The 11408-nt window shown below is 46.8% G+C and overlaps 1 protein-coding gene across 1 annotated transcript; it reads right to left on the bottom strand.

The window, feature by feature from the left end:
- On the bottom strand, positions 1-960 carry GBX1 (gastrulation brain homeobox 1). The gene is made up of 2 exons (XM_044678961.1): positions 828-960; positions 1-557 (listed from the first exon to the last, which is right to left on the bottom strand). Exons 1-2 carry the CDS (start codon positions 958-960, stop codon positions 1-3), a joined length of 690 nt encoding a protein of 229 aa, XP_044534896.1.
- Between the last annotated feature and the right edge of the window lie 10448 nt (positions 961-11408).

The following is an 11408-nucleotide window of genomic DNA, read 5'->3' as shown; positions in this document are numbered from 1 at the left end:
TCAGGGCCGTGCGCCCTGCTCCAGCTGCTGGTGCTGGCTGCGCACGGCAAACCGGTTGACGTGCACGGGAATGGGCACCACGATCTTGGGGTTCCTGACGGGCTCCCCCGAGCGGCTGCTCACGTTGCCGGCCTTGATGCGCTTCCACTTGGCCCGGCGGTTCTGGAACCAGATTTTGACCTGCACTTCACTGAGCTTGAGGGCGTGGGCGATCTGCGAGCGCTCGGTCAGGCTCAGGTACTTCTTGCAGTGGAATTCCTTCTCCAGCTCCAGCAGCTGCTCGCTGGTGAAAGCCGTGCGCCGCCGCCGGCTCTTGCCCCCCGGGGCAGAGGCCCCTGGCGCCCCGGGAGGCCCGTCCAGGGCCCCGGCCCCTAGGCTCCCCTTAAGCTTGGCCTTGGGCCCTAGCAGGGCCGCCGCGCCCCCAGGGGCACTGTCCAGGAAGCTGTCGTCCTCGCTATCGCCGCCGCCGGAGCCCTCCTCTTCGGGCTCGCTGCCTGCCGCCTCTCCCGACGGCGCGTCCAGCTTTTCCTCATCCGAGCTGTACACCTTCCCTTCGGCTGTGACGAGCAGCAGGTCAACCAACAGGGTGGGGTGGGAAAGACACGAGGAGGCGGGGGAGGGAATGAGAGAGTGGTCCAGACCGACAAGCAGCCCCGAGACCGATGAACAAAAGGAGGGAGCGAGGTAGAGGCAGGAGGGGGGTGGGGGGCGGGGAAGGAACAGAGAGAAACAGGGAAAGAGGTAATTAACCAGCATCGATTTCACAAGGGCAATGCCTGGAGGGGCTATAGCCAAAGCGCTGCAAGAAGAACCTTCCCCAGGACTACATCCCCGGAGTTCCCCACTCTCGCCCCCTGCCCACAGCCCTTCCCTCAAACAGACACCAGGCACCCAGCTTCTTCGCTCCTGCTGGCTCCGAACCAGGCTTCCAAGGCCCAGGCCGCCCTCTGGACTGCTCATCCCCCGACCTCTTCCTCGCAGTCCTGGGGCAACTGCATTTTGCTAGGTGAGTGGGCAGCTCTGGCCCGAAAAGCCTCATTTCCGCTCCATTTTCCTGGCCCGTTCCCGTCTCACTAAACATAACAATAGCATCTTGGGTGGTTACAGAACACTGCCCACGGTTCATGAAGCCTTTACATCCTTTCTCTCCTTTTCCTCCCAACTGCTCGGTGGAGGAGGCAGTATTCATGTCCTCCTTTGTACAAGTGAAGCCCCCCTGAGGCTTACAGGCCGGACTAGAACCCAAGACTTCGAACTCCAAGTCTGCAAGTCTTTGCACCATATAAATGGGAGATGAACCATCTCCTGCCCAAGGCAAGAGAAGGCCAAGAATCATTCTCTCCCTTCCCTATTTTCGATATCTTCTAGCTGAAGTGTCCAAGAAATGCTCCCAAAAGACAACCCCTTCCCTGTCAGCCTTTGGGGGACTCCTGCACTGGGAAGCCTGGATCCCTACAGGCCAGAATGGATCAGAAGCACCTAACCAACTTGTTCAGGCATATGGAACAGGTGCAGTTATTCCTTTTCCAACCATTTGACCCCATTCTCATGTTTTTCTTCCCGTCTCACCTTTGTCCCAACCCTACTCTCCTTCCCTGGGAAATATATGTTCTCTCATTTCTTGTCCTTGCTGCCTTAGCAGAGCAGACAGCTGTTTTTCTGCCCAGGTTCTGGGTCCTGGCCTCTCTGGACCTGGCCTCTGAGCTGGGAGAAGGAAGGGGGAAAGAGAAGAGGAGAAGGTCAGGGGAGGGGACAGAAAAGGAAGCAAAGACTAATGGATTCCCAGTTGTTCACATGGATATTTTAAATTCATGTGTGCTTCTAAGACCTTATTTTAACAATTAGTTTCAACCTTCTGATCTTCCATCAAAGATTTCACCAGAACTTCTTGCCACGTGGGAAGATTTCAGCCAAATACTGATCGAATTTCTTCCCACTTCCTGGGGAAGTATGAGTGAGCTGAGAGGTAATCAACAATAACAAGAGAAAAACCAAAGGGACCTCAGGAATCCAAAAAGTAGCTAATAATGAGCAATGAAGAGGTGACTGTGTGAAAGAGAAGAAGAGCAGGAAGGCATTTGGATATAGAATAGAATCCCATTCAAAATCTGGGGTCAAGGGGGCAGTTAGGTGGCTGGGTGGATTGAGAGATAGGCTCAGAGACAGGAGGTCCAGGTTCAAATCTGGCTTCAGACACTTCCTAGCTGTGTGACCCTGGGCACATCACTTAACCCCCACTGCCTAGCCCTTAATGCTCTTCTGCCTTGGAACCAATACTCAGTATTGATTCTAAGACAGAAGGTAAGAGTTTTAAAAAAATAAAAAACATCTGGGGTTAAAGGACAGGTGATCATCATTAGAGACTTTCCATATTATGAGACATGCACCATGTCGATAGAAAAGAATCATAGAGCTGAAGGGACCTCAGAGATCAAGCCTAATCCCCTATTCCCAACCAATGATCCATGACAAATCTGTACTGATCCACAGAACACTGGCTGCCCTAACTTCTTAAAACCTATAAGCTAAAAAACAAAACAGGACAATAAACTTATTTCCTCTCATGTGATAATGGGATCTAGAGATAGAGAATACCTCGAAGATTTACTTTAACCCAATTTTACAAATGAGGAAACTGAGATCCAGAAAGATTGAGTTACCTGGCCCTAGTCACACAGCTGAATGACAGAGCCACTATTCAATTCTCCATCTTTTGAGGGCAGACCCAGAACTCTTTCCACAACAGCTTGGTGCTTCCTCTTTCTCTCTCCATCCCCCTTTCCCATACCCAGCTCCATCCTTCTTTCTGACGCTTGGTTACCCAGTCCTAGAGCCATCCATCCAAAGCCACCCTATTCAGGTGGTAGAAGGAAGAGTGCCCCCCCATGGGAAAATGGATGTTTTAGCACTCCAAAGCATAGTTTCAGTGGTTTGGAAGATAGGCCAACTTCCTTCCCAATAAAGGAAGCCCCTCTTCCACATCTCTCAGTGGTCACCTTCCTCAGGAGGGACTTCAATATCCCTCTGAAAATGTGGTCACCGAGGTTTGGCCCACAATATAACCAAATCCATAGTTGTATGAGGTGTTTTAAAATAAGGCACATATGGATGTGTTCTAAATGTTCTTGCCCTTCTGATGATTAGGGTTTGCCTTGGCTTCTATTCTTCCTTTCCCTACCCCTGTCCTTTTATTAAAGCTCCCCATTATCAATCCTTATAGCTACCATTTTCTCCAGGACTAGAGTTGTTCCATCCCACACACATATATGCCTACACTTACTTTTCACCTCAGAAACGTTCTCATCACCTCCTTTCAGTTAAGACTCCCCAATTCATAGGAAATCAAGTCAAATCAATGTGCATTCATTAAGTGCCCACTAGTCGCACTGACTGCGTTTAAGGGCTAAGGAGAATGAAGAAAGACAAAAGAGAGACCCTGCTCTCCAGGAGCTTCCTCCTCCCAGAAACCAGTTTGGAAATGCCTCTTCTTTAGCCAGGCTCATTTTGTATCTTGGGGGTGCCCCACCCCAACAACCTGATCCCATTCTTCCCAGTGTCCCAGTTACTCAATCTCCACTAGCCCTGAACTTTTCACAGCCCCCAACTCCATCCTTTCCTAGCCCTCAGACCCTACTTTTGATACCTATTGGGTCCACCATCCACTCTAACCCCTTACGCTATGCTTTCCCCTTTGCATCAGTGCCAGTGCTGCCTCTTTCTGCCCCCAAGATTCCTATTTATTTCTTTTTTTTCCTCCCTATTAGCTCCCTCCTTCATAGACCTAGCATAGGATTGTAGGCTATTAAGAATATTAGAACTGAGATCATCTAGTTCAATCCCTTCATTTTACAAAAGAGAAAATTGAGGCCTAGACAGATGAAGTGATTTAGTAAGACCAAAACTCTCCCCTTCTGTCGTAGAATTGATACTAAGTGTAGGGTCCAAGGGAGAAGAAGAGTAAGGGCTATGCAATAGAGGTTAAGTGACTTGCCCAAGAGTCACACAGCTAGGAAGTGCCTGAGGCCACAATTGAACCCAGGATCTCCTATCTCCAGCCTAGGCTCTCTTATCCACTCAGCTGCCCCTCCAAACACAGCTTCGTACTTAAACTCTTCTCTCTTTGGGCTCTTCTTCATTCCCTTTCATAGAGAGAGAGCTGGAAGATATCCTAGGACCATTGACTCCAGTGCCCTCATTTGTAAAATGAGGAAACCAGACAGATGAAATGACTTTCTCAAGCTCACGCACATAAATGGCAGAGCCAATATCAGATACAAATGATAAATCCATCCCTCTGTGCCATGCTGCCTCAGTTTCTGGTTAAGAGATTTCTCCTCGCCTCCCTGTCAGGCCCTCTCCTCTCCTCTTCTCTTTCCTGACCAACCCTCATTATATAAGGAAAGCTCAGTATTATAGGGAAAGTCTGTGGCAATCTGAACCCTATGAAACAGAAGAGGGGCTGTACCCCTCCCAAGGTGTTTGTTTTTGTTTGAAATGGGCAAACAAACTAGCTTGTTTATAATTTTTAAAAGCCAGTCAAACAAAAAAGATCTTGTCAGATCTGGCCCCAAATCAAATCTGTGATATCTGAAAAACCAGCTGCTGAAGACCCAGGAGTGGGATTTCAAGGCTTCCAGGGAGAAGTCACTTAGTGTCATTCCATGTACCCAGGGGATGCTCCATAAATCTAAACTGAAGATGATTGAAAAGAGAATTCCAAGCTTCTCAAGTTGTCAGAGCCCTCCTGAGACCATCCCATCCATCCCTCTGCCTCTAGTCAGGGAGGTGGGGATTGGAGCCTCATTCAGGCTGTTGCTAAATCTCCATGTAAGTGAGGAAAGAGTTGCCCCTGCCCCTCACCCATCCATCCGCTCCCAATCCCAGCTAACTGCTTTATCTAAGGCCAGGAAGCAGAGGGGACATTTGTTTCTCTGTGTCCTCAAAGCTATGACATAACACTGGGGAGACAAAGGAAAAGGAGCATGGTGTCACTGGGCAGGTAAGGAAAGATGGGGAAGGGAAATAAGGAGAAGAGAGAAGACAGGCAGGAAGCAGAGTAGGGGCCAGTGATGGAGATCAGGGGTTGTGTGGGAGGGAAAAGGCAAAAGAGCAAATTGCAAGAAGATTGGGAAAAGAGATAAAGATTTTGGGGAGAATCAGGATAGGTATATGGGATGGAGAGATCAGACCAAAATCTGGAGGAGGAATACAGTTCATGCAGGGGAAATCTTGTAAGACTTTATTTTTTAAAATAATATTACAATAGGAATGTGAAATTATAGAAAGTCAGGCAAAGAGGGGACCTTAGAGCTCATCTGATCCAAACCCATTTTACAGTTGAGGAAACTAAGAGAAGCTCAGAGAAATTAAATACTTTGCCTAAAAACACAAATCTAAATTACTGACAAAGCCAGAACTAGAAACAAATCTCTCCACTCCCAGGCATCTTTCCTGTTCATACCACCTGTAGGCAATGGACTCGCCAGGAGTGCACCATTAATTCTTGCTCCTGTTCCCCAGACAACTGAAACTTCTGTTATTCCATTCATGGAAACCTATTCTGACCCCTATATTAACCTTTTGGCTTGGAAGAGTTTGTTCTCCTTCTCCTAGTTCCAGGTCCTCATCCAGTCCTAGGCTGGTCTGGCTGTCTCGTCTGGTTTCCCAAGTTGCTCCTCAGCAAGTAAACTTCTTGAGGATGGACAGTATCTCACTTTTGTGTTTGTATCCCCAGCACTTGGCATCATGCCTGGAATATAGCAGATGCCTAATAAATACTTGTTGCTTGGAATAGCCTCAGACAGGTAAGACACACACAGAGCAGCCTCGATCACAGGCAAGTTGTAGTCGTCATGGCTGCCTAGAGACCTAAGATGATCAATGATAGGTCTGGAAGGGACCTCGGAGGCCGAATAGTCCACCCCTTCATTTTAGAGTTGAGAAAAATGAGGCCCAATGAGGTTGTGTCCTGTCCAAGGTCCAGGAGAAAAAATCAGCGACAAGACTTAAATTCAAGGGCTAGTGCTCTTTCCACTGTGCTGCCATTAGCTATGCGAATCTCAGAGCAGGGGATGAAGGGAATCACAGGCACCCTGACTTTTCCCCATGAGCCTCTAAGAGCTCCTTCTTTTCTTCCCAAGATGCTCTCTTCTGGGCAGAAGGAACCATGCCTCTAGAGGACCATGAGAAGCATTATCATGTCATATGACAATCTTATTAGAGGTTGGGAAGTGATGTTCTCTTCCTCATAGACATACAGATGGAGATCTGATGACATCAATCCAGGTCTGAGTTGACTCTTTTTTCCAACTGAAAAGAGGCAGGACCTTGTGAAAGTCAGGAAGAAAGGCCATCCTTCCACAGCCATCTGGGTAAAACTTCTTAGGACTGCTGAGTTCCCCATATTTTGTTGATACTCTTCATGGGAGAACATTTGGCCGGGGGGTTTGGAGACCCTCGTGGAATTGGCCTGGAGTGTCTAAGTAAGTTCCAGCTTGTTCCTTCTAGGAGAATCCCAGGGAGGTAGGATGTTAGGCACTGAACCACCTGTCTCCAGCCTGGTCTTGGAAAGAGATTGGGTGGTAAGAGGTACATTGTCCTCAGGGTATAAAGATGTTGGTGGAAAGACAATATGTTGAGCTTCAAGCTTGATTCCTGTAGATGAATCCCATGGGCTGGGCAACGGGAAAGAGATCCAATTATCAGGCGAGAGATGGGTGGATGAGTGTGGATCTGGATTGTTGCTGATGTCACATCCGGAGTTCAAGGGACTTCTGCTAGATGCTGGCCCCTTGACATCAAGAGGCCAAGCCCTATGAAGTACAAATTGTGAATCCGGATCCCAAGTTGCGTGTGGGGTTCTTGGCAGGAAATCTGACTCCACTCTCTCCAAGGACTGGGAAGAGATGCTCCAATCACATCAAGGTCTGCTCAGCTGGATACAGCTGGGGAGGGGGCAGAAGAAAGGAGAAGCAGCAGCTTCAGAGGTACAGAGAGACCTCTTCTCATCGACGGGTGAGGTCAGGCTGAGAGGGCAACCAAGAGCCAAGGAATCCATAGTAGGGGATCTCCAGCAGAAGGACCGAGGACAACTGCCCGGCTCGATCTGATGTGGGGGTGTCCCACAGTTCTGGCCACACGGGATGATGGACTTGTCCTGGAGAGGCGGGAAATCGCTGGGGGAGTGGAGAGAATCACTTTAGATTCCCGAGACCTGGAACTCATCCCTTGTATTGCTCCCAGATATGACAGCTCTGGCCCCCATGACATCTGCCTTTCTCTTCCCAACCAAAGCCTTCCAAACTTGTCCTTGTTGCACACAGCATTCCCTAGCAACGGCAGAAAGATTTCCCTTCTCTTGCTCTCAGTTTGGTCCATAATTTCCAAGAACACTGCCTTATAACTCCCTCCTTACTCTCTCTTCTTCTCTCTCCATACAGATTTCCTTCTTCATCGATACCAGCACCAAAAACAACAGCAACAAACCCACTACAACCATCATTCATAATGGATATACCATTTCCCTTCGTTGCCCATTCATATTTTTTGCTTTCACGTCATTTCTGGGATAGAGTTCTTTCCCTGTTCAGTTCATTTAAAGAGCACTCTCTCCTATCATTTACAATGACAAGCTCCCTTCCAGGATGCAATTCTCTTCTCGCCATCATGCCCATATTTCCACGTCACTCATCCCATCAATTTTAGGCATAACAAAGAGATCTGCCTCCATCCTGTCCATTACTCTTTCCAGGCCTCCCAGTAATGGGCTTTATTTACCCTCTGAGTCAATAGAGTAAGTCTTTCCATTCTTCCCAGTTCAAAATCCTGTCTCCCCATCCTTCCCGATACAGAGCCCCCCTTCTAGGTGCCCCCACCAAGGACTTCTCCTGCAGAAGAACTCTTTCCACCCCATAATGCCTATTCAGAAAACTTACTATTTCCAAAGAGAACTTTAGAAAGAACTTCAACATTTGAATCCATTGACTTAAGAATGTCTTTTGTTCAGATTTCTGATTTCCCTGCGATGGTAACTCCATTTTTATGAAATTCCTATCTATGTACATCGAAACTGCTCTGCATTGTCTAAGTCTTAGAGAGCTGCTTGCTTGAGGCACTGAGAAGTTGAATCATTTCATCAGGGTCACCTATCCAGTATAGGTCTGGGGTAGAATTTGAACTCAGATTTTTCTGATTCATAGACCAGCTCCCTCCCTATCTACAACATCAACGTCCTTCATTTTGCTGTAGCTCCCTCCCTCCTTGAATTCCTTTTAAACTATGATCTCTTTTTTTATTTATAAGATTAGAACTGAAAAGGATCTTAGAGACTGTCTGGTCCAACCGACTCTTCCTCCCTCACTTTTCTGGTTGTCAGAGTTTGCCTGGACCTCTCTTCTCCATTTTCCCAACCAGGACCTCCTATCAAAGTCCCAGCATCCTTCTTTGTAGCTGTCACAACAAGGAAGGTGAGGCCTAGAGGAGGTTTAGTGACTTGCTCCAGCTCACACAGCTAGTAAGTAATAAGACTTCAATTTGAATCTGATCACAGGGCTCATTCTTCTAGACCAGCGATGGGCAAACTTTTTAAAGAAGGGGCCAAAGGAAGGGAAATGTTCATCTGTCAGTCTGTTTCTAAGGCAACTTTTTCGAAGTTTCATTGTATTGTATCCTACTTACTGTATTTGTCAGATTAGGAATAATGTCATGCAGCCAGATAGAACATTTCAGGGGGCTTCATCTGGCCCGAGGTAGTTTGCCCATCACTGTTCTATACCATACTGCCTACTGCAGCCTGAACAGCAACTCCATAAAGTAGAACAGTCAGTATTATTCCCAGTTGAAAGATAAGGAAATTGAGGCATGGGAAAGTTAATGGACTTGTCCAAATCATAGGGGCAGCTAGGTGGTGCAGTGAATAGAGCTGGGCCTGGATTTCAGGAAGCACCGAGCTCAAATCCATTCTCAAACACCAGCTATGTGACCTTAGGCAAGTCACTTAACTTTAATGGCCTCAGTTTCCTCATCTGTAAAATGAGCTGGAGAAGGAAATGGTAAACCTCTCTAGTATTTTTTAAACCCTCACCTTCCATCTTAGAATCAATACTATTTTGGTTCAAAGGCAGAAGCACTGTAAGGGCTAGACAATGGGGGTTAAATTACATAGCTAGGAAGTATCTGAGGTCAAATTTGAACCCAGGACCTTCTCTCTCTGGATCTGGCTCTCAATCCACTGAGCCACCTCGCTGCCCACTCCAGTATTTTTGCCAAGAAAACCCCAAAAGAGGTCAGAAAGAGTTGGACGCAATTGAAACAAATGAACAACAATCTAACTTGCAGCTTAGTGAAAGGACCCTAATTTAGGGCTCCTGAGCTCTTCTGCTCTTTCAACTGGGCCTTCCTCCCTCCCATTATTCTCAAAACAGAGTCCCTTCTCCCAGCTTCCCCTCATCACTTTCAGTAAAAACTCAGGTTCTTCCAGGAATCTCAGCACTGACAGTCCATCCTCCTCCTATATCCCAGTTCCAATTTCTCTATTTCCCTCCTCTTTCCCAGAGAAAAATGGCCATCGCTTCCGGTAAGGGACCTCAATAATCTAGCATATTTCAGAAGCTTCCTTTCCTATGTGCTAGCCAACTCTCCCACCACAAGATAATTGGAACATAGACTTAAAACCCGAAAAACTCTTCCAGTCACCAAGTCCAAACTCTCCATCTTACAGATGAAGAAACTGAGGCTCCGAGAACTTAAAGATTAAGTAACAGAGCCAGGATTTTACCTTAGATCCCATGACTTCACAATTAGGCAAACACTTATACAGATGGAGTCTTTTATTTTTTTTAAAAAACCCTTCTGTTATTTCTTAGTAATAATTCTAAGACAGAAGGGCAAGGGCTAGACAACCAGGGTTAAGCAACTTGCCCAGGGTCATGCAGCTACAAAGTGTCTGAGACCAAATGGGAACCCAGGTCCTCCCAGTGCCAATCCTGGTGCTCTGTCCATGGTGCCACCCAGCTGCCCCTACATAGTTTCTCTCAAGATTAGTGGAACAAATTTTGTCTTTAGAGAACTTGAGTTCAAGGTCCATCTCTGCTACTTATAAACATTGTGCCTTGGGAAAATCATGACTTTTTCTCCACCTTCAGAAATAGAGTAGGCAGAGCAGATGCTTTGAAAGAGCTGTTCCAGCTCTAGGACTCCAAGTCGATTTGCTTCTTACTGTTGAATCTCATCACTCCATTTCTTTGGATTCACCTTTTTTTCTTTCCCCTCATGCCAAGTACAGAGCTGCTTTCTCCTTCATTTGTAGTCCCCAGTCCCCACTCTCCCTCATCAGTGCTCATAAAGATTCCTTCTTCTGCTGGGTTCGCCATAAAGGCATCTTTCCCCAGGATTCTGGGAAGAAGTTTCAAACCCATCATTCGCAACGTGGACCCTTTCCTTCCAAAACAACCAGTTTCAACGCGCCTCCTCCCATCCTCCCAGCCACTCACACATGTATTCCAATAACGAATTCTCTCCTCATCATTTGTCTCGAGAACTCTCTGTCCCATCTTGATTGTTCTCCTTCCTTCTCCTCATTACAGAGCTCTCTCCACCGAATGGCTCACACTGTATTAATGTCTCTCCTAATCACTCCCTGGACAACTCTCTCCAGCAGGCCCAGTATGGTGCTTTTTTCTCCTCGAACACTGATGGTATGGTATATCGTTGTCTCTTTCATCCTTTTTGGTGTAACTAGAAATTAAAATGTTCATCTAATAGTAAAGGGAAGTGGCAGAATCTTTGCTCAACTCAATCTGAAAATCTTTGCTTCGCTCGGTGTACCCAAAGGAATCCCAGCTCTAGCTTAACTTCAGACTGTGTGACAAACCCTTCCTCTTTAAAAATGCAAATAACCTTGGAAAGACTATTAGTCTTTCACATTTTAGTGGGAATGAGTTTAATCAACTTGCTTGCCTCTGAAAGCATTAAAATCCAGTCTGTCTCTTGGGAAGGAAATGTTTGATTCAAGGAAAGGGAGAGAGAAGGGGTGCTAGTTTGGAAGTCTGGGATACCCCAAAAAGGATACCTGTCTTCCAAAAGCATAATGAGGGCAATGATCATTAGGGATCAGGGTAGAGCAGAGGCCAAGTGGGGAGAGAGGTGCAGACGGGGAGATGGGAGAGATCCAGAGCTAACTTGGAAGTTTTTCTTAGGGTCATCCCTTTCTCTGTCAACCTGAGATTTTTCCACTATTAATGTCGGTAAGTCATCCTTTTTATTCCCAGTAGAGCCCTCTCTTCTTCATAATTTGCAATAAAATAACTCCTCTCACCCATCATTCTCCATCTAATTCCAGAATAGTGTATAAGATCTAAGGGGAATGAAAAGGTTATGTTCTAATGACATCTTGTCAGAAACTTTGCTGC

This window comes from Gracilinanus agilis, chromosome 5 (genome assembly GCF_016433145.1).
Source record: "Gracilinanus agilis isolate LMUSP501 chromosome 5, AgileGrace, whole genome shotgun sequence".
In the NCBI taxonomy this organism is placed as follows: domain Eukaryota; kingdom Metazoa; phylum Chordata; class Mammalia; order Didelphimorphia; family Didelphidae; genus Gracilinanus; species Gracilinanus agilis.
The sequence above is the reverse complement of the archived record's forward strand: the minus strand, read 5'-3'. Positions and strand labels throughout refer to the sequence as shown.

Bases quoted from the DNA above. Each gene is read 5' to 3' on its own strand.
- GBX1 (XM_044678961.1), bottom strand. From the start codon at position 960: ATGAGCAGTCCAGAGGGCGGCCTGGGCCTTGGAAGCCTGGTTCGGAGC. The intron at 558-827 runs GTAGTCCTGGGG...TGCTCGTCACAG, and splicing joins GAGTGGGGAACTCCGGGGAT to CCGAAGGGAAGGTGTACAGC.